At 41.1% G+C, this 23,849-nt stretch overlaps 1 protein-coding gene across 1 annotated transcript in view; it reads left to right on the top strand.

Annotated features, from left to right (window-relative positions):
• Positions 1 to 1,964: 1,964 nt before the first annotated feature.
• Positions 1,965 to 23,849, top strand: part of Msn (moesin) — a 77,478-nt gene continuing 55,593 nt past the window's right edge. Inside the window, exon 1 of the mRNA XM_060375536.1 lies at positions 1,965 to 2,191. Within this exon, the coding sequence (XP_060231519.1) occupies positions 2,180 to 2,191 (12 nt within the window). The 5' untranslated portion in view covers positions 1,965 to 2,179. The remainder of the gene's footprint in view (positions 2,192 to 23,849) is intronic.

Below are 23,849 nucleotides of genomic sequence, written 5' to 3' on the forward strand. Positions count from 1 at the left end.
CATACACATGGGAGTTAGGGAATGACATACTGGAATTTCAATGTTCCAGAAAGTTGAACTAGTCTGTAGTGGACTTATTTTATTTTAGGTATTTATTTTAGTGCCAGGATATTTTAGGTTCTAGGTGAGCATGAATGAAGGAATCAGCTAGTTTTTTTTTTTTTTTAACTTTGGAGGCTGGGGTGGGGTGGGGGAAAGGTCCATGGGCCAAGGAAGTATCAAGGAATGTGATTGGCTACCATTTCTACTCCTGCTACCTAGGTGCTGCTCTTCTTTGGGGCAGAGAACATTCTTCTTCTTTTTCCTCCTAGCACCTATCAATTAACTGTGGTATCAGTGATAGAAATGGAGGCATGTTGACTCATGGACACTGTTAAGTTGTGAGAGGATGAAATAGGCTATTTAGTTAGGTTCCTGAGAACAAATGGAAGACTTTATGCAACCATGTTTATGTTTTCTTCCTTCCTTCCTTTCTTTCTTTCTTTCTTTCTTTCTTTCTTTCTTTCTTTCTTTCTTTCTTTCTTTCTTTCCTTCTTTCTTTCTTTCTTTCTTTCTCTCTCTTTCTTTAAAATTCTTTTTAATTTTTTTATTAATTACAGTTTATTCACTTTGTATCCCAGGTGTAGCACCCTCCCTCATCCCCTCCCAATGTCACCCCCCTCCCTCATCTCCTCCCATGCACCTCCCCCAGCCCACTGACCCTAGCTTATCAGATCTCATCAGGACTGGCTGCATTGTCTTCCTCTGTGTTCTGGTAAGGCTGTTCCAAGAGAGTGCAGAGGACGTAGGGTGAGTTAATGATAAAACTATGATTTGAAGCCAGGTGGGTGTTCTGGTTGCCACTTTTAAATGCCCTTTCCACTATTCTGCATCTGACTCTTCATAATGGAGGTATATGGTACTTTACTTCACAAAAGACAATCTATATTATTGTATAGTTGCCAGAACTGGAGGGCATATCTTATCTGAGAGACTTACAATCTTGCCCAAAAGCAGGAGGACTGGGAATCCAAGCCAACTGCCTACTGTTACTATCCTGTGTCAAAAAAGTGAATGTGTAGAAGTGGTGTTACACATCTCCAATCCAGGAGAGGTTGTAGGATTATTAGTTTAAGACTAACCTAAATTAAAATAATAAATAGGATAGTGAGTTTAAGATTAACCCAAGCTACATGAGTTTAAAGCCAGCTCCGGTGACAAACAGAGCAAAGAAAATGAATGTGTTGGGGAAGGGCTAAAGAAAGGACCAGGACACTGACCTGGGGGAGACTGGGAACTGGGGGAAGAAAGTGAACTTAAAAGGCAAATATTTGGAAAAAAGATCTCAATTCTAAAGAAAACGAGGTCCATTCAAGGTAGGAGGAAATGTGACAGGTTAAATGAACCCCGTAGAAGGGAATGGAGTGTTGAGAAGGAGCTGAGGGAGTTTAGTCCAGAAGTTCCCTGAGGAGTACAAGAACTCTGAGGAACTGCAATTGGACAGTAGAGGATTTGCTCTAGTTCCAGGGATTTTGGGTGAGGCATGATTGGAAGTCAGAGAGAAAAAGAGGAGTTCAGATGTACACAAGGGAAATTTTTTAACCGACAATGCTGCATAGAGAGGGAACAGGACAGCTCTAATAAGCCACCAGTTCCCAGCAGTGCTAACTCTCAGTCAAGGACTGCATAAGCATCTGCTAGGGTGTGGCCCCCCAGTCAAGCTGTGGCTCCAACTAGGGGCGGGGTCTGATGGTGGGAACTTCGGAGGGCTGGGGACAGTGAGGAAAAGTGGGAGAGGGCAGAGTGGGCTTGGGTGGGGAGTGGGAGTCCTTTTTAGTGCGTTTTGGCCCCCGGCCTGGCCACCCACGTGGTCGGAGTGGTGGGGCTGGGCTGGGCCGGGCTGGGCCGGGCTGGGCGGGGCAATGCCCAAAGTCTTGGGCAGGCCGGCAGGAGGGCGCGGGGGAGGCGCGGAAGCCCGACCACTAAAGGAGCGAGCAGCGCAACAGGGGCGGCTCTTTCCTGGGCGGGGTTTGTAAAGTCGTGGTCCGTTAGCAGGAAGCGGAGCAGTCGTCCGACGTTAGAGTGGGATCTAGTCTCAAAACCCGGTTCTCCAGAGTCGTTGTCAAAGTGTACTGCGCATTCAGAGCACCCGGACCTTTCCTAGCCAAACTTAAGCAACTTCCGTGCCTTTGCCGCCACCATGCCGAAGACGGTGAGTGCCGGGGACTTGTGCTGTCGGCCCTGGGGGCTCCAGTTTGACCCTTGCAACCTTATGGCTGTGGGCTTGGTTTCCCACTAGTCTGCCGAGGATGCCGGGCTGTCTGTTAAGGCCCCAGAAACGAGAGGATTGTACAGTCTTAACTTGAGCACTTTAGAGGGTGAGGGGGTGTCCAGACTAGAAGTGTGGCTAAGGAGAGGCCAGCCTTTCTCAGGTTCCAGTTCCCCGCCTCTGGGATGAGGCAGTGGAAACTCTTTGGATAGTCCTTTTTTTCTCTAAAGGGTCGTTGGGTTCTGGGAAAAGGACTCTATTTCTGAGAACATTTCCCCGGCCTAGGAATTGGCGCCTTTCTGGAGCAAGGCTACCACTGTTTCAGAAGAACCCCATGGTAAACAGAAGCCTGGAGGAGAGAGGAAGTTGCTCAGGGCGGATCCCGCACACCCAACCACATTTCCCATAGCCGCCCTGCTTCCACTCTACTCCTGATCTGCACCATTCCACCGCTCCTCGGTTTCAACTGCTTTCTCCTGGGAGATGAGGAGAATGTAGAGAGGCTCATCAGCTGGATTACTTTACCCAGGGGTGCAAATACTTCATAGGCACAAGTCTGTGGAGGGGCCCACTCAACCTACTGGAAGAGCGGGCAGGTTTCTCTTCCTCTATGAAATCCCTGTCAGACATAGTGCCTCTCTATCCACTTAGGACTCGTCTGTGAGGTGTGGGTTTTCTCCCGTGGGGGCCACACCTATCTAGTGGGGTGGTTGATTTGAGATCTGTTCTCCACCCCACTGGCTGTTGCTTGAAGAGCAGAAGCCTCCAGGGAGTGAGGCCTAGGGGGGCCGGATGCCCAGTAGGGGGAGGGGTGTGTGCTTGACTAATAAGCCGTGCTTGCTTTTGTGCAAGTCACTCCAGGTCCTTGTTCATGAAGGCCCCATGACCACCGTGGCTTGAGTTTCTTAGGTGAAGGAGCTTGTTGGGCACCTATGTTGCTAGCCCATCCATCTCCCTAAGACTGCCTGAGCCTGGTATAGCTAAAATGTAACTAGGATGCTTGAGAAAGGATGAAGGCCCCTGGGAGGAGAGGAGAGTAAGTAGATCTGGGAGGTCTCTGTTTATATTGAGGTTTAGTTACCACCTTGCTGTATTCCAGCTACACTGCTGAGTCGTTCTTCACTTCTCAGAACTCTGTTCTTAAACAAAGTTTGGTTTTTGGTTTTTTTGTTTTGTTTTGTTTTGTTTTGTTTTTTGACACAGGGTCTCATTGTCATATGTAAAATTACACTTTGTGGAAGTATATACATATTTGAAATTTTACTTTGTTCTTTCCTGCTTCCCTCGTGTAATCTCATTTAATATTCCAATCTGTTTTCTTATCACATGTATTCTGATGTTGGACTTTTTGGCCGTTTTTTTGTTGTTGTTTTTGGTTTTGTTTTTTTGTTTTTTGTTTTTTTTTTGAGTCAGGATCTCACCCTATAACCTAAGCTGGCATGGGACTCCCCAGTAATGCAGGCTGGTTTCAGATTTTTGCCAGTCTTCCCGCCTCGGCCTCCACAGTGCTGAAATAACAGGCTTGAGCCACCACACCTGGCTTGTTTCTTTGTTTTGCTAGAAGGTCTGATTTTAGCCCAGGGTGGTCTAGAACACACTTTGTAGCCCGAGATAATCTTTAAAACTCTCAGAAGTTGACTTACTTTATTTTCCCAAGTGCAGAGATTGTAGGTTTGAGCCACCACCAAACTGGGCTTCCACTCCTCTGCTGTGTACTTAACTATTTGTAAAGTATGAAAGATACAGAATGCTAGCATAAAATCAGATGCCTTCGTTTGTGTTAGCCATAGTCAGTTTCACTGCTTTTTTTTTTTATGAGACAGGGTTTCTCTGTGTAGCCTTGGCTGTCCTGGAGGCTCTTTGTAGATCAGGCTGGCCTCTAACTCACAGACATCCTCTTGCCTCTGTCTCCCAGAGTATATTTGCCACTAGGCGGTCAGTTTCACTGTTTAAGACAAATTCTCATAGGCAGGGCAGCCTAATTTAAATATGTTGAGATACATATTTCTTGGACTGTTTCTGGTTGATAGTTTCTTAAGTGTGGTCTTTGATGTTTTTCTAGGCAAGGTCCCACACTAGAGCACAGTCTGGCCTCCAGCTCCTAGCAATCTTGACTTAGCCCTCTGAGTGTACAGATCACAGGCTTTTACAATATGACCAGCCCATCTATCACTTCTGGAGAGAAGACAATTCTAATTTAAAGTGGCTTCTCTGGGACTGGAGAGATGGGTCAGTAGTTCTGGTCTCAGTACCCACATGTCAACTTAGAACTGTTTGTAACTCCAGTTCCGGGGGATCTGACTCTCTGCTGGTATCCTTAAGCATCAAGTACAAATGTGGTGTACATTACATACATGAAGCCAAAACAGTCATGCACAGAATATAAAAATAAATAAATAAATCTTTTTTTGAGATGGTTCTTCCCTTTCAGTCCCATCTTTAACTTTTTTTTTTTTAATCAGTTTTTTTTGGGAGACTCTTTTGGATTCCCTAAAAGGAGACTGTGAATTTTCAAGATTCTGAGTTTTTTTTTTTTTCAAACTTAATGATTTATTAAGCCTTACAGTTTATTTATTTATTTACTCAACTGTTTTTATGAAACAGGGTCTCATGTATCCCAGGCTAGGTTTGAATTTATAATCCTCTTGGTTCCACCACGAAGGGGCTGGGATTTGTGGCAGATGTCGTTATACTTGAACAACTACCAATTTCAACTCTTTCCATTGTACAGATGGGAAAACTGAAACTGGTGATAGGGGAGGACTGGCCATGAGTGATGCAGCATACCAGTAGGAAGGGTACAACTTGGGTCTAGGTCTTAAGGGGTCAGTCTTAGAAAAGCATTTTTGGTGTACTGGAATTTCAGCTCTGACTCATCAGCAGGTCAGGGGAAAAGTGATCAGTGATCATTTGATGGTACCAGCCATGATAGCAGATACAGAGCTCATCTCCTTGAAGTATTTTAAAACTTCTAGGTCTGCATTCAGCTAAACTTTAACAGGGGCTGTATGAACTGTTTATTTTCCTGCCATTCCTAGCATTGCTTGAGCCACTGAAGTGGCACTAAAGTGGTACTTGGTGAATAGGGGCCAGAATTTCAGGCTTCTAACCCTTGAACCAGTCCTGCCTGTACACTTGAGGGTGGGGCAAGGGATCAGGAATGAAGGTTATGTGAGAAGCTTCTGCCTCTGTCCACTGCCCCAACCCCCACAACATTTGTCTCTTTTTTGGAGACAAGTTCTTACTGTGTAGCCTAGGGGGGAACATCGTGGAGGCCGCTTGCTTTGTTACATTGTGACAGGGTCTCATGTTCCCAGTTTGGATTTGAACTAGATATGTAGCCAAGGATGACCCTGAAATTTCTATCTTCCCACCTCAGCCTCCCACATGCTAGGATAACAGATGAGGGAGGTTTACAGTATCTAGCTTCTCTCCACTTTTTTTTAAATTTTCCAGTTTACTGAGCCCTTTGTGGAAGTGTAGATGATAGAGAACAGAAGAGGAATCATCTTGGGGATTTCATTTATGGTTGTCCATGAAAATGTCTTGCATAGGGAGGGAAAAGTCAAAGCACAAAATAATCTCTACTCTTCATGTTAATCTTGGGGGAAAGGTTCCTCTGTGAGTCTGTGATGGGGTGGTATTGACTGTATTATTTTTTAAGTACCTGTAATGGCAGCCTGTAAGGGCAGTGTTACCAGGCATGGTAGTTCATGCCTGTAATTGTAGTACTTGGGAGGCAGGGTGATTGTAGTGAGTTTGAGGCCAGCTTGAGCTATAGAGTGAGGTTGTCTAAAACACCCTAAAACTAACTGTGAACCAAAAAAAGTGGTGTCTTTTCATTGGTCTGTTACTCTCATTCAACTGCTTTAATAGATTGTGGAAATGGAAGGTACATTTAGAGGTCATTTAGTCTTTCCCCATGCCTCCAAATCTAATTCTCTAAGGATGAGAAGTGATGACAGCTACAATTATTCTAAACTCTTTTAATAGTGTTGCTTGGCAACAGTCTTTCTTAGGTTCAATTGTATATTCCTGGGAGTCCACCCCCACCCGCACTGGAATTTCTAGACTCAGTGTCCCTGGAGGGGGAGATCTGGCTACCAGTAGTACTATCAGGGTTGACCTCTTTATGGCTACACTGGCTCCGATCTTCTAAAATAGATCTGACTCTGATCTTTGAAGCATAGAACTGAGCTTATCATATGCTTCTTTCTTAACTCCCAATCTTTTTGCCCTGCTATTGCACCTCATTCTTCTGTCCCTAAAGAGGGAAAACAAACAAACAGTACAAACAAACAAACAAACAGGACAAAGGTGGTCTTCTTTGGGGTTGTCTGTTTGTCAGGTGGTGATGAGGATGGTTTTTCACAATTGATTGGTTTTACTGTTCATCCCTCTTACTTCATGCTTGATAGAGCTGAAAAACTTTGCAATTCTGGGTTCTAATTTGTGGTAGAAGAGCTCTTAGTTTGGAGGGTTAGCTCAGTGTTTCATGAACTTGGATGGTGGGTGTTGGGAAATAGAAAGTAAAACTCAACTTAGAATATTTGTTCTCTTTCTATATAAGGAGATGAGAGGTTCTTTGATTTTTAAAGATTTAGAACTAGTGTGTTATTTATATTTGAACAAACAAAAAATATACTCAAAGCCTACTGGTGGTGGTATATGCCTTTAATCCTAATACTAAGGAGAGACACAAGTGGATCTTTCTGAGTTTGAAGCTAGCCTGGTCTATACAGGGTGAGTTCCAGAACAGCCGCAGCTACACAGAAAAACCCTATCTCAAAACAACAACAACAACAAAAAATTCTTTGCCACTGTTCCTAGGACCTTTAAAGAAGTTCTGTGAATGTACAGATGCTTGCCAATAACTGAAATTCTAAATCTTGACCTAGTCTATTTATAAAAGTAAGCAGATATTCTTCTAAAATTTGTTTTTGTTTCCTGAAACCCAAAGTTTCTGTTGGTCCAAATTGGCCTAGAATGCTTAAGAATCTCCTGACTCAGCCTCCTAAAAATATCTTAAGTTGTCATATTAAGCAGAAGACTGAGGACTATTCTATATATCTCAATTTCCTTAACATTTTGTTAAATCTACAAATACATATGATACAACTGAGTTAGTTTAAATGAATTGTGCCCATCAAAGTCTCGCAGCAGCAAAACTGAATAAAGGAAATGAATTTCTAACTGATGAAGTAAGTCTGGACATGGTGGTATACACTTGCATTGTTGTCACGTGAGAAGTAGAGGCAGGACTTTGAGGAGTTTAGGGTTATTCCCCACCAAAGAGTGAGCTGGAATCCAGCTTGGGCTAATAAAACCATGTCCCAAAAATAACAGGAACGTTTTTCAAGTAAAGTAGGCTATTAGCTAATTCCTTTCTCTTGGTTCTCAGTATCTCTTCCAAGTTTGTCAAAAGGGACCCTTGACAGTGATAGGTAAACTTTAGGGACACTTCTAATACTGATGGCACAGTGGTATAGCCTTGGATTTCTTATTTCTCTCTCTCTCTCTTTTTTTCTCTCTCTCTATTTCTCTCTCTTTTTGAGACAGGGTTTCTCTGGGTAGCTTTGGTTGTCCTGGGCTTACTTTGTAGACCAAGCCGGCTTCAAACTCATAATGACCTGCCTGCCTCTGCCTCCCTGAGTTCTAGGATTACAGGCTTGTGCCCTCACTATCTGCAGATCTCTTATTTGAATATGCATTCTTTCAGACATTCTTTGAAATCTGAGCACCTTTGATGTGCCAGAGGGTACTAGAGATACAGAATTGATAGTGCTTGCCCAAAGTTATTTAACTTATCTTTATGTGCTTCTACAGTAGTGTTTGTTGAGTACCAGTTTAGAATATAGAGTTTCTGGTTCACTACATTAGCTCTTGCTAATAATACTGGCATGGTGGCTCTTGGCTATTTCTCTGTGGGTTCTTGAGCTTTGGGCAGTTTTGTATTTTTCTTTACTGTGAAAAGAAAGAAACCAAGTGAAACTACATTATGAAGGTGGTAAGTTTATTGAAGAGCTCTTGACAAACAGGAAAAGCTTTATAGGAGTTGGGTGTGGTTACTTCTGCCTGTAATTTCAGCACTCTGGAGAATGAGGCAGGAAGATGCTGTGAGGCTGATGTCAATCTAAGCTATACAGTGAGTTCAGTGTCAGCCTGGATAACATAGCAAAGCCTTATCTTCACAAATAAATAAATAGTACCTTTGTAGCTTTCTCTTCTTCTCTTCTCACATTGTGAAGTGTCTGTTTGACAGCACAGTATAGATTTCTTCTAGTTTTGCTGAAAGTTTAGGGAGAAATGAGGCTCCCTTTGTGGGGAGAGAAAGCTCTCTTGAGACAGGTTTCACATAGCCCAGGCTTGCCTTGAACTAGCTGGAAGTTATGAAGGCTTATAGTTGAGTAGTTTGGTATATTGGTCGATGTTAAGAAGATGGTGAAGATAAACAGATCTTCTAAGGTGTGTACTACCAATAAGCTGAAGACTAGGTACCACGGGGTGCAGCACTTAAAAAAAAAGAATACATCTACATTTGGAGCAGCCCAGAGCTTCCTCAGCTTTAAGATTTGCTTTAGCTAATTGTTTTTTGGGGATGAGCAGGGTTTCTCACAGGAGTATGTTGAACTGCAGAACATCTGAGCTGGCCTTGTAGTTCAGCCTTTCATGTTTTAGATGAACACACTGAAGCCTACAATAAGGAAGGGATTTGAGTGAGCTGATAACAGGGCTAGGACATCTTGCCTAATGGCAGTATAAGGGAAGAAGTATAGTGTTTTCTGACTAAGCTGGGGGTGACTTGACCATCATGTTAGTGACTGTACAGCAATTACCATGGACTTTGAAAGATGGAGATAGTTCAAGTCCTGGACTTTTCTGAACTCTAGCACTCCCTAGATGTTTTATCTTGCCTGTGAAGGGTGGTAGAAGACAGATGCTTGAAGGAACATAGTGAGAGGATAGTTACCCATTTTCCTGCTTCAGACTAGGCCTTCTTGTCCTAAGAGTCGTAGTTTTCTTTGCAACAGGATTTCTAGCCCAAAGTTGAATATGACATAGTTATGTTGCTGAGGCTGGCTTTGCTTATCCTTGTGCTTTCACTCCTTCAAATGCTGGGATTGCAGGTGATCACTACAATGACAAAGTCTTTTGAATCCTTTAATTTTTTCTTTCTTTCTTTGTACATGTTTGTATGTTGTGTGCACATGTGTGTGTGTGTGTGCATGTGCATATGGTGTCTCCATGTGTATGTTTGTTTGAGCATCGACATGTATCATGTGTGGAGGCCAGAGGACACTTTACAAGTATCAGTTCTCTCCTTCCACCATGTTGAACTCACATTATCAGGCATGGTAGCCAGCCCTTTTACCAGCTGAACCATCTCACTGTCCTTCTTTTTAATTTTTTGGTTTTGAAACAACTCATGTAGCCCAGGTTGGCCTTGAACTTGAGTCTATAAACTTCTGACCTTCCTGCCTCTGTCTCCCAAGTGTTGGGAATATGGACTTGTATCTCCATGCCTGTTAAGCTCTGACCTCTTTGAATTCAAGCTTGACCATCTCTTGTGTTAGAAGGACACTATGGTTAGAAGAACACGTGTCTTTCTAGTTTAATGATAGTATTCACTGCTGTAGCAACCATTTTAATATAGTTTAGAGTCCACTGATCTTAGCTTTCAACACTCACCTCTAGGTGCTTTGTTAATGGGTTAAGTCTTGGGAAGGTAGCCAGCAAACAGGCACTTTTCAGGCTTTCCTAGAAAGTGTATAGTATTAAAAGGTACAGACGGCAGAACTAGATTTCTTGGACTCAGGTTCCAGCTGTGTGACCAATAAATTGTTCCTAACATGCACAAGGCCCTGGGTTCCATCTCCAGAACTAAAAGGAAAAGAAGCCAAGTAACTTACCCAAGCTGTAACTTGTTAGTCACATAGCTGTAATTTTAATACAAGCTGTCTGGTTCTACAGTCTATGAATTTCCCTTTCTTTCTCCATTCCTCTTCTCTTTATCCCCCTTCTCCAGTCCCTCACTTCAGTTTTGTTGTTGTTTGTTTTCGTTTTTTGACAAGGTAATATTTTGTAGATTAGGGTGGCCTTGAACTTGCCATCGTACTTTTGCTTCTGCTTCCTGAGTGCTGGAATTACAGGCATGTGTTACCGTCCATGCCTAGATTTTTTTTTTTAATGGAGTCATATTAGGTGGCTAAGGCTGGTCTCTGAACTCCTGGTTTCAAGTGGTCCTTCTGGTTTTGGCCTCCTAAATAGCTAGGACTACATATATGGCACAAACATGCCTCGGTATGTTACTTCTGAGCCTTATTATCTCAACTGTAATTTGAAGCTAATACCTGCTTCCTAGGGTTGTGCCAGTTAAGTGAGATGAATTATGTAAAGTGCCTAGCATCTAATACTGCCATATAAATGTAACCACCAATTATTAATATGTCTAACTGTCAACTAGGAGCTCCCTTTTCATAATTTATTGATTGTTACGCTTACTATAAGGAATATAAATACAATGAATAGAGAATACAATTCATGCCTTTAAAATGTTCTAATTTAATTAAAGATTTAGGGATACCTCATTCTTATAAGCAGTTTGATAAAAAAACACATTACATTTTCTATAGATTTTGTAGTTTACTGGGACATTAGTCGGGCTTTAAAGAGGTACACACTTGGGGTCAGTGGCCATTCTGGGTGTGAAAAATGATAGGATTTTAGTATAAGGGGGTAAACCAGGTGATCTTTAGGCCAGCGCCCTTTTGAAATAGTTCTTTCTTCATTGGTAAACCTTCAGAAAGGTCTGTGAAGGATACTGTACCTTCAGGTTTCTGAAACCGTATGAATGAATTCTAGTAAAATCTGCTATTTTTCTTACCCCAGGTTTCTAAATGGCTCTAGGAGATGGTTTGGTGGGTGAAGTGCATGCTACACAAGCATGAGACCCCGAGTTTGGATTCCCAGAATCCATGTTAAGGGTTTCATCTGCAATTCCCAAGCTCATACTGCAATGTAGGAGGCAGAGGAAAATCCTGGAAGCAGATGGGCCTGGTGCCCTGGAGTAAAGTAGCAGAAACAAGAAACACCTTTTTTTTGAGACAAGGTTTCATTTTGTAGTCTTGGCTGTCCTGGACTTACTTTGTAGACCAGGCTGGCCTCAAACTCACAGAAGTCTGCCTGTCTCTGCCTCCTCAGTGCTGGGATTATAGGTATGAGCCATTCCGCCTGGCTTTATATACTGTTTCTTTTTTTTTTTTTTTCCTTTTCTTTTCTTTTGTTTTTTTCCAGACAGGGTTTCTCTCTGTATCCTTGGCTGTCCTGGACTTGCTTCGTAGATGAGGCTGTCCTTGAAATCACGGAGATCTGCTAGCCTTTGTCTCCCTGAGTGCTGGGGTTATAGACATGGGCCACCATGCCAGGCTGAGACACCCTCCTTAATAAAGGACTGATAATTGAGGTTGTCCACTTTTCTTCCACATGCATTTTATGGCATGTGTTTACATACGAAATGCACATGCATGCATGAACACCTAGATGCACATATGATGAGAAATGTTTTTTCCTAATGCTTCCGTTTGAGCTAAGAAATGGAACTCAGTGAAGACTTTCTATTCTCCCACTAGCTTTGCTGTGAGATGAGGTGTTTGGTAGAAAAAAAAAGGGGGAGGGATGATTTCTCAGTGTGTGATTGTGACAGAGGGAGGAGTACGATGCTTTCTGACCAGAACCTACCTATAGCATAGGCACCTTGAACATGAAGACAGATTTTTGCTGTAATTTTTCAGGTATAGCTTTTTGGGTGTGTCTGACAGCAGATCTAATATGGTTTTTAAATTTATTTTTCACTTGTGAAAATTTTATGGAAAGTTTGTGTGACTGTGATATTGATCGAGGCAAAATATGGAAAAAGGAAGAGTTGAGGTTTGAACATTTGGTGATTCAGGGCAAAATAGAGTCCTGAGAAATTATGTCCTGGTTATGTGTTTGGGAGCTAATGGGGGCCAACACCTGTGAGAGGAAATAAGCTTATCTATGGGGCATGGTCTGCATTTTCTTCTCTTTAGTTTTCATCTCTCTTAAAAACATAGGATGGATAATATAGGCCCATTATTAATATTATATTTTAAGACAAAGTCTTACCATATAAATCAGAGTGGCCTCAAACTCAGAGATCTACCTTTACCTCTTGAATTCTGAGATTAAACATATGTGCCACCAAGCCTGGAAAACCATGCTATTCTTAAAATACCTGAAGTCGTTTCTGATCATACTATTTTGTTCTAATCTTTCCTCATCCTTGGGTCGGGTCTTTTTTCAAAAATCTCTGGCTGGGTATTTGATTATTCCTCACGGATCTTTATTACTTGCTAAAATGTTTAATCTGTGGTATGTATGGGGTTGGAGGTGTCAAGGGAACATCTAGTATGATTGTCATTAATTAAAATGCACAAATCTTTGCTGTCTTCAAGGGTTTAAACTAAACTAAACTTGACCATCATTGTTGATACTTTGAGAGAGACTGACAAACCTATAAATGTTATTTTACTTAAACCTCAAAGTTATATGAACTTTTTGCCCTTGGATTTGCTTTTTTTTTCCTCTAGCATGAAAATATCAGCAACATTAGAAATATGTAAAAGTAGAACTTTTTTTCCTCCAGGTTCATTATTGCCCGTGGTCCCTAGGGCATGGTGAATCTAGCATATGCTTGGCAAAAATATCGGCCATTTTAATTCAGGGTTACTTTACTTCTCTATTTTGTGTACTTGGAGGGCTGCTCATGAAGTGTTGAGGTGAGTCTGGGAACAATTTACCCTATTTGTCTTTCTGCAATAAGCTAAGCATTTTCTTAGGATTGGAAGTTTGCCTCCTGGCCAAAGGCCAGTTGCCAGAGGAAACCAGTGACTAAAGGCTTCCTCCCCATGATATCACCTTCTGGAACCATTCCTCATGATTCCCTACAAATAGAGTGACCTTATTTGGCTATTTTTTGCCCCCCTCAAATACCCACCTCACCTCAACTGATCTCCTGTTGTTCATAACAGGGACTACCTCTTTAGTTTTTGCAATGCTACCTGTAAACTTTTCTCCTTAGTTTGAGCTCTAAGAGGAGTAGGAATGGGAAGTGAGAAGGATGACAGAGAGTGTGAGCGAGCTCTGGAATGATTGTGATTTCTCCACCCTGCTTTCTTATCTTTTCTTTCCCTCTTGTCCCTGCATAGTTACCCTTCTTTAGTTTCTTACCAAGCTCTCTGACAGCTTAAGTGTGGTCTTGCTTGGCCTGAAAAGGCATAGGAGATGGGGTAGGGCTAGGGCTCTCAGCATCTGAAAGTGTTCTTTTGGAGTAGGTAAAGACTTCCAAAGCAGTTAAGGCCAAGTCTTGGTGTGTGCCCATTGTATGCCCAGGTTTCACTTGACTTTCCTGAGCTTAGTCAAAGGTCCATCTGCCTCCTTTTCCCAGTCCTCAGATTCGATTAGAAAAGTAGAATTTTTGATGCATTAAAGCTTTAGGCACTTGTCTCATTCATTGTGTTTTTTTTTTTTTTTCCTGCTTTAAAATTTTGTTTTCAGGTTTGTTTAGGTTATTTTATGTGTATGAGTGTTTTGCCTGCCTGTATGTCTGTGCAACATTTGGATGCCTGGTCTGAGGAGCTCAGAAAAGGATGTCGGAACCCCGGGAACTGGAGTTAAGGGTTTATTGTGAACTGCAGTGTAGGTGCTGGTAACTGAACCCGGGTCCTCTCTAAGAACAGCAAGTGATCGTTGAGTCATCTCTCCAACCACTTCCCCACCCCCCTCAGTTATCTGCTTTTTAGTAGAAATTGTCCAATGGAAATAGTAGTTGGCTGAATAAGCCTGAATAAGAATATCTTCTTTTAGCCTCTGCCTGAGTGACTTTGGACAAATAATTTTCATACCTTAATTTTTTTATATATGAAACAGGTATTTTCATAATACGTTTACTCTTGAAGAGAATAGGAAGATGTTTGTGTAACAACGTTGAACAGCGAGTGTTTGAAGTTGTCATGTGCCCTTTGAAATGACAATAAAGATGTTTTTCTCCCCCAGATATCAGTATAGAGACCAACTCTATATCCAGGAGCCCTGCTGTGGGGACAGTGACTTGGGGAAACAGCTATTGACAGTAAACCTTGGTCAAGGCCTTTCAATTCAATATGATGACTAGAGTTCCTGGTTATTTTGGGTTATTGTTGACTCCAGAGAGAATAGAAAACCCTCAGAATGGTCATCCTTCTATCAGGAAAGGGGATGACCAAGAAACAAACTAAACATGCAGCAACCTTTTGGGGGCTATGAGATTAGTTTTATTTTAAGTCTTGAATTACTAAGATTTTCTCTTGTCTGAGTCACTGGTGTTTCTGCTGTCCTTGTAGAGTGAAAACTGTATGTGTGGCATTGGGTGGAATGAAGAGCACTAGTGTCTAGCCAGGGAGTTTATTAGAACACGCTGTGTATTTCCATGCTTAGTGTTGAGCTTTCAACTGAATCTGCAATATATGAATATTTTGTTTGACCTATAGATCAAAGGTGATGTGGTTACAAACTTAATGTGAAGGTATGTTACACCGATACAGCATAAGAAAGAATATGCTTTTACTTCATCCCTATCTTCTCTCTCTTTGTCCAGTACTTGCTTGTAAATCCCATGTTGTATCTCAGCCTTTTAGAAAGTGGCCTTGAACGTGGACTCTGAAGTATTGGTATCTTCCTCCTTTTAGGAGCAATTTTCTTAGGCAGCTAACCTAGAGATGACTTAGTTGTAGAAAGCTGGATGGTGCTGTTTGTAATGACCATCTTTCTCAGAATCTAGCAGGAATGGCTTCTGCATCATAAAGTTTCTTCTGCTTTTTTGGCAGCTCCTCATTTTTCTATGGTCCCCAAATGGGATCTACCAGTTGCAAGTGGTAGATCAAAATGGCTTTTGCTGAGAGGGTAGGCAAGCAAGTCAGTGAAGGAAAGTAATATACAGTTAAACAGAAGACTAGGATGGGGCTTTATTTTTTTTATTTTCTTCTTTTTGTAAAAGGCCCCATGGCACATGAGAACATTTAGCACACTCAGAGAACAATCCTTCAAAAACCTACTACTTTAGCATATTAGTTCTTATATTTCTTGTCATGTGTTATACTTATACCTTAGTTTTTCTATGGCACAGTGATTTGTACATAAGTATTTCTACTTCTTTACCTCCTAGAAAGATACATCTCTTATAAATGATTGGCTAAATGCACATTTAGAATTATTTTTCTCAATATTCTGAGATTCCAAGCTGGCCTGGAATTTACTGTGTAGTCCGCCGCACTGGCCTTGAATGTAGGGAAACTGTCAGACTTCAGGCCCTGAAGTGTTGGGAATGTAAGTGAACATCACCACTCCTGGTTATAGTTTTTTAAAAGTGAACATTTTGGGTTGTGGTTGTAGATGAGTTGGTTGAGTGCTTGATTTGCATGAAAAAGATCCTGGGTTTGACTGTTAGTGCTACATAAGATGAATGTGGTGGTATATGTTGTAATCCCCAAATCACTTACATGGTGCAGGTCCTAGAATTGAGTACAAGATCGTCCTTTGCTTCAAAGTAATTTGTAGGCCAGTCTAAGGTACATGAGACCCAAACTTAAAAAAAAATAATGGCATTATGATATTTCATCCAATGACTACATGTTTTTTATAGACATGTTGAGTTTCCGGATTTTTTTTTTTTTTTACTTCAGTAAACTTGTGGATTTTAAATTTCTAGTTACCCTTACCTGAAGAAGTGACCATCTTTAGATGGTGATTGTTAGAGACATACAAAATTTCTTTCCTTTTTTAAATGTGTGTTTGATACAAGATCTCTTATAAGTCAGTCCATTGTAACCTTAACCTTAAAATATGGACAAGGATCCAATGATAACCCCGAACTCCTTATTCTGCTGCCTCCATCTAACAAGTGGCAGGACTAAATGCCTGTACTGCCTTACTAAGTCTCTGTGCCCAACTTAGTTTTGAGGTGGGATGTCACCTCTGTAGCCCATAGTGGCCTGACCTAAAGCATAGCCCAGGCTGACTGTTTTCTTTCCTTAGCTTCTTGAGTAGTAGGATTCCAGCATGGGCACACCTTTGTTTAGTCAGCAATAGACACAGAGATGAAGAAGCAGCAGCAGTTTATGGAAGGGAACCTGCATGAGACATGGAAAGTACTGATAATAGACAAAAGACGTGTTGTGTGTGTGTGTGTGTGTGTGTGTGGTGTAGTGTAGTTTTAATGGAGGAAGAATGGCCTGAATCAGTGCATAGAAAGTTAAACTTTTCTGGTTTTGACTTACATGTGCTTGTTGACGATACCACCCCCACCATATGTTTGTGTTATTTATGTATTTGTTTGTCTGCCTGTTTGTCTATTGAGACAAGATTTCAATGTGTAAGATTAAATGTGCTTGTTGACTGTACCACACCACCATGTGTTTCACTATTTATTTATTTATTTATTTATTATTTGTTTGTTTGTTTGTTCAGACAAAATTTCAGCGTATAACCCAGGGTGGCCTGGAACTCATTAGGTATAAAAGGAGATTGGTCTCATAAAAGATACCATCTTGCCTCAGCTTCCCAGGTACCAGGACTGTAAATATATCTCACCATGTCCGGCCACTAAACAGCTTCTTAAAGTTGTCACTTGGTTGTACCTTATCATATCCCTTTCAGAGGTCAGAGATGCCATGGCTTTCCTGAGGCCCGCACAGGAACCTCATAGCCTAGTTCTTTTTAGAAGGAAGGATATGGAACATGGTTCCAGCTGCTCCAGCAGGTCTTGGACGTGCTCAAGAATGGCTACAAGTAGCTGACGTGAGGGTTGGTTCCCTTTTCCTTATCTTTTTAGTGAGTGTTGCTAGAGAAGGAGGGATCATAACCCTCTTTTAGATAAAGGTAGAAGTATTTATGGATGCTGCAGAGAAACTAGGACCCTTTCAGGTCTCCTGACCCCAAATTTTCTATGTATTTTTAGAACGTTTTTATGTCTTGCCACTGCTTACACAGTTTTCAGAGGCCTACTTATCCCACCTGTTTTGGGCAAACAGGTTATGAGGAAACCATTAAAGTTTTTGGGGACAGCAGCTACTCTTTTGTTGTTTATTCTTTTTTTTCCCAATAGGGTATCATGTATCTTAGCCTGACCCATGCCACTGTTTCAGCCAAGGGTGATCTTGAATTCCTGACCCTCCTGCCTCCATCACCCAAGTTTTTGAATTAAAGGTACGTGCCAACATGTCTGTTTTATGCAGTGCTGGGGTTTGCTGGGCTTTGTGCGTGCTAGGCAAGTATTCTACCAATTGAGCTACATCCCTAGACCTGGGAAGATATTCTTGATATAGCATGCTTTTGGTCTTTACCATATACTACAGATAGCTTTTTGCTGCTGTTTTGGTTATTTGGAAGACTACCATAGAACTCTGTGTCTTGTAAAGAAGCACATTATTTTATTCTGTGGATAATATCTTGGTCAATTGTAAAACACAATTGGAAGTGTCTTATTCAAAGTCTTGTAGTTGATCTGGGGATATAGCTCAGTAGAGTACTGAGTTTGATCGGTAGGCTCTAGATTTGATCCCTAGCACTACATAAATCATGCATGGTGGTACACACATATTATGCTAGCATGCAGGAGGATCAGAAGGTCAAGGTCATACTCATATATATTGAGTTTGAGACCAGTTTGGGATATGTGATACCCTTTCACAAAACAGATCGGAAAAGTCATGTAGTTAAATCATCTGAAGAAAACTGTTTTTGAAGTAGAAACCCCTCTCAGGATTATATTCTTAGTATTGTATTAGCTGAACCCCCTGCAGTGGTTCTCAACCTTCCTAATGCTGTGACCCTTTAATATAGTTCCTTACATTGTGGTGACCCCCAACCATAAAATTATTTTCATTGCTACTCCATAACTAGAATTGTGCTACTGTTATGAGTTGTAAGGTATCTTACAATATCTGATATGCCGCCCCAAAGGGGACACAACCCACATGTTGAGAACTGTTGCACTAGAGTGTAAGCCAAATACACTAGAATGTAACCTTCATGAGAACAGAGATTTGTTCCTTCTATCTACTGTATATCCTCCATAGCATAGTGCTTGAAACAGACTAGGTACTCAAGACATGTATGTTGCATAGATAGATTTAGCATTCATTAAATAGATCTGCCAGCAAGCCAAACAACTCCATAGTCTACTGGAAAGCACCTAGGGTAGATATATTTGGTCCCCTACAGAGTGGAGTGTAATAGTGCCAGGGAATGGAAAGGCATCGTTCTTCTTGTGTACCCTATAGTGCCCGTTTTTTTTTTTTTTTTTTTTTCTGTGAGATTTCAGCCTAAAAACAGTCAATTTCCATTCTCCCTTTCCTTGCCTTCACATAGTAGTTTTCATGCCAAGGGGGAGTATTGAAATGAAAGCTTTTAGTGGGATCTCATAAGCAGCTGTGTGAGCATTTCAATCTGCCTTTGTGGAGCGGCCCAGAGTTTGGCTGTAGAGTACATATTTGAGGCATTACCTAGTGTAATTTTTTTTGTATGTGTTGTGCTCATTATGGCACTGCCAGTACACAGGACTGAATTACGTAATCAAATCTGAAGAGGTTTGGGCAGAGCCAGGCATGGATGGGCTGGGTAACAGGGAAATCCTGGAGATCATCTTTTGGATGTACCCCACAGTATTGCTACTATGGCCACAAACTCTATGACTGCCTGAGAGCCCAGAGCTGCCTATCTTTGCAGATTTGGGCATGCTTTAGTCTTTTATGGGAAATAGAAAGATTTTTCTTCTACTCACTTCTAGATGGAGATGTGTGCCTCATTGGAAGGCACAGTATTAAGCTGCTTAGTAGGTAAGGCTGCATTAAATAGGACCTCAGTTTTTGTCCTATTTTTGAGATAGGGTCTCACTATTCAATGTTGGATGGTCTGGTACTTGGAATGCAGACCAGGCTGGCTGCTTTGGACTCAAAGAGATTTGTCTGCCTCTGATTTCCAAGTACTGGGATGAAAGGTGTGTGTGATCACACCCAATGGTTACCTTATTAATAAAGGAATTTTTCATTTGGTTTTAAAAGAATTTTTCTGTCTGTTTTAAAGTGCTGAGCTAGACATTGTGCCAAGAATGTTAGTAGACATAGACTGTAGGATAGATTTCAATACAGGTTGTTTTTATTTTACAATTTTGAACTTTTTGGCAGTACTAGGAATTCAACCTAGGGCCTTGAATATGCCAGGCAAACGTTCTATTTCTAAACCACATTCCCAGCATTCTTTCTTCTTTAAATTTTTATTTTATTATGTACTATTCTTAAATAGTTCATGTAGCTCAGGCTTGCCTTAAACTTGTTGAATAGGCTGAGGATAACCTTCAATTTATGAATTTTTGCTTCTCACTGAGTTCTGGTATTACAGGTGTATGCTATCATGCTTGGTTAGTACTTTTTTTATTTTGGAAGGTCTTATTAAATTAAACTTAAGCTCTTTCAGTAGGTCAAGCAGGCCTTGAACTGCCTTAGCCCACTTACTGAGTAGCTAGGTTTACAGGCAAATAGGCCCAGATATTTAATTGTTTGTCTTTCTTACCTTCCTTCCTTTTTTGATTTTTTTGAGGCAGAGTCTCTCTATGTAACCCTACCTGTCCTGAAATTCTCAGTGTAGACCAACGTAGTCTCAAACTCACCTGCTGCTGCCTCCCAGGTACTGAGATTAAAGCTGTGTACCACCATTGTTCACACTGTGAAATGAATACATTATTGGATTTGAGAAAAAAAAACACAAAAAACAAACACCCTAGGGCCAGGTATGGTGATGTACATCTGTAATTCTAGTACTGCAGCATCAGAGAGAGAGGAGGATCATACATTTGAGAACAGACTACTTTACATAGTGAATTTCAGGCCAGCTAGGGCTTTTTAGTGAGACTCTGTCTTAGGGTTTTATTGTTATGATAAGACACCATGACTGTGTCAGTGCTTAGGTAGGAAATCACTTAATTGGGGTTAGGTTATAGTTCAGAGGATTAATCCATTATCATCATGGTGGCATGTAGGCAAACATGGTGCTGGAGAAAGAACTGAGAGATTCTCAGCCAGCAGGAAGAGAGATCCACATTGGGCTTGGCTTGAGCATCTGAAACCTCAAAACCCGCCCCATACTCTTCATCTAACAAGGCCATACCTCCTAACAGTGCCACTCCCTATGAACCTATGTAACTGTTTTCGTTTTCATTCAAACCATCACACCCTTTCAATCAAACAAATGAAAAGAAATGTGCAAAACTGGAAATTATGAAGTCTGTCTTCTGTTCCTGATTCTCTTTTCAGGGGACCACTTTTAACCATTGTGAATATAGGCTAACCTTTTCTTTTCTTTCCTTTCCTTCTCTTTTCTTTTCTCCTTCCTTCCTTCCTTCCTTCCTCCCCCTCCCTTCCTTCCTTCCTCCCCCTCCCTCCCTCCCTCCCTTCCTTCCTCCCCCTCCCTCCCTCCCTCCCTCCCTCCCTCCCTCCCTCCCTCCCTCCCTCCCTCCCTTCCTTCCTTCCTTCCTTCCTTCCTTCATGCTTTGAGACAACCTTTCTACATGAAACCCAGACTTGCCTTGACCTTTTCACCCTTCTGCCTTAGCTTCCACTTATGGGATTATAGGTGTGTGCTACCACATCCTGCTAATATAGACTATTTTAAATACAGTTACACACATGAACCTTTAAGCATGCATGTTGCACTAATCTGTCTTGTTTTGCAACTTGCTTTATTTCCTTAGGTATAGGGTAGTTATCTTGTCAAATCAAGTTTTAAATTAGGAATGAGCATATTAATAAGCAAATTAAAAAATAAGCAGAACTCTGTACGAATAAAAAGTTGATACATTTTTTCCTTTGTTTCTTTTAAAAATGTTTACTTAAAAAAATATATGTCTCTTTGTGGGTATGTGCATGAGAGTGCAAATGACCTTGTAGTCAGGAAGAGGGTATTGGCTACCCTGGAGCTGGAGTCACAGGTGGTGGTCTTGAGTTAGCCAACACTTCTGTTGGGAATTAAATTCAGGTCTTTTGGAATAGTAGCTTGTGCTTTTAACTGCTTTCCTATTTCTCTAGCTCCCTGCCTTCTTCTTCTTTTTATTTTTTCTGAGGCAAGGTCTCATGTACTCTTAGTTTGGTCTCCCATGTGCTTTGTAGATGAGATGACCTTAAATTAGTATCATACTTTTATCTCCACTTTCAGTGCTGTGATTACAAGGTTGAACTACTATGCTCTATACAGCTCCTACAATTTATAAATAAAAAATAAAAATACATCATGGGAAATAAAAAGTACGTTATGAGCGCTTGCTTTCCTAGGAGAAAAGGAGTGCTGATGGTGGGAATTGTGGACCTTTCTACTACATCAAAGGATACTGAGAGTTGCTTCCCTTTCTCTGATCATCCTTGAGAGAAATTGCTGTGATACCATGTGTGTCTAAATGATCTTTGTAGAGTACATCTTGGTAAGGCAACTTGCATTCTTATGCATAAAATGCTTTCATCTCTGTTTTGCTGGTTTTCTAGTTTGGAGTAGTTTCTTTCTAGGAAGCACCTAAATGAGAAGCCTGATTCTCAGAAGACTGCTGGGAGATGAAGCTATCTATGTGAGATGAAAAACAAAACTGTGAGTGAATCCATGTGTGTTGGTGGGAACTTGCCTTTGCAGTTTCCCCCAAAAAGGCCAGTGTAAAGGCCTGTGAATTAACAGTGAAACAGAATTAAATCTCTTCTTTTTTCTTATTTTAAGGTGCAGTATCTTGTCTCTGTGACAGAAAAGCAGCTTTGCAGAATGCTCACATATGCCTGAGTTGAACAGTTGAGGGGCATGATGACTTGTGAAATACAGATGTATAAATAAACACAGAAAAACAAATAACAAATTTATCTTATTTGTCTGTTGGTCCTAGTCTTACAAATTTGCTAATTTGAGAATATTGATCATTTGAAGATGCCAAGCTAAGAGAAGAAAAGCAAAATTACCAGAAATGCCTGCTTCCTTCTTCCCACTTGTGGCAAACCCCACCTCACTCTTGTGTTTTCACCTGCCAAACTTCCACAGAGTAGAGTCTCTGTTTGCCCTTCTTTTAATCGAGCAGCCTCTGCCAACAGAGGCTGACCCTGGCTATGCTGGGCTTCTAGGCCACTGTAGGCATTTCCCTTTCCTCTTTAGACAAACAGGAAGTGGCCTATACACTGAGTATTGGAACTTTCTGACTTACTGTGAACCACACAAAGCAAAGGTCTGAGATCACTTCCCAGAAAGAGAAAGGGAAGGGTATTTTTCTTTTTATCTCTTTTTTACTTCCTTTTTCTCTCTCTTCCTTCCTTCTTTTCTAAGACAATTTTAGTAAGTAGTTGTGGCTGGCCTAGAACTCTACATGTAGCCAAGGCTGGCCTTGAATTTCTGTTTCTTCTACTTCCAACTTTCAAGTGGTAGGATTACATGTGGTGGGCCACCATGCCCAGCAAAAACCATGGGTTAGGATTTTTTTTACTGTGTGTGTGTGTGTGTGTGTGTGAGAGAGAGAGAGAGAGAGAGACAGAGAGAGAGACAGAGAAAGAGAGAGAGAGAGAGAGAAAATATGTTGTGCTAGGGATTAAACCTATGACTCTGGATAATAGGTGAGAGCTCTCTCTCTCTCTGTCTGTTTCTCTCTCTCTCTCTCTCTCTCTCTCTCTCTCTCTCTCTCTCTCGTTAAACCCTAGGTGGGAGCTGTGAGGTTTGTTGTTTAGCTGTATAAGATTTGCATCCAAGGTAACACCTGGCATTTATTGCAGGTCAGCCTTGTGGGAAAGTCAGTGCTTCCATGCTGTCTTTGTGAGCTAAGGGTAGTTCTTTATGTTCATTTAATTTTATATTCTCCTTTTGGTAATGTGAGGATGATCATGCTAGCCTTAGAGTTAATGGGCAAGTTGTATAAAGTCAAATTGGGAAGCTCTGAACTGGTAGCTCTGTAGAAAATCAAGCATACAGGATTCAAGTACTCAGAAAAGTTTCAGTTATATTTTAATGGTCTCTGTTGACAAAAGCAGTAGAGGGTGTCAGATGAAAACGTTCAGTTCATTTTTAGGAATGGTTATGATATTCAAACAGGTAAGGTTCAGTTATCAAAGAAAGTTCACTTTGGATCAGCTTATTCATAGACCATTTGGGATCATGAGGCATTACTGCATAATCAGCTTTGATCTCTCTACCCCCTGTCCTAAGTCTGTGATCATATGGCATGTAAATTCTGTTGGCTCATTTAAGGGACAGTCCAGAAAATTATGTAACAATGCTCTAACAATAATGTAAATAGGCTCTCTCAGATTTCCAGTGTAAAGTGGTTATATTGCTATTTCTACCATAACCCCTTGTTGTATGTGTGTCTTTATCTTTAAAATGGATCTTGTATAATCCTACCTATCTTGGAATTCATTGTTTAAACCAGGCTGTCTTCAGACTTTCTGGTGATCCTCCTACTTGTATCCTCCAAGTACTGGGATTATTAACCCATCTTAAATTAAGGTGGATAACTGATCTTAATCACAAAGAAAAT

The sequence above is a fragment of the Meriones unguiculatus genome, chromosome X (genome assembly GCF_030254825.1).
Source record: "Meriones unguiculatus strain TT.TT164.6M chromosome X, Bangor_MerUng_6.1, whole genome shotgun sequence".
NCBI lineage: Eukaryota > Metazoa > Chordata > Mammalia > Rodentia > Muridae > Meriones > Meriones unguiculatus.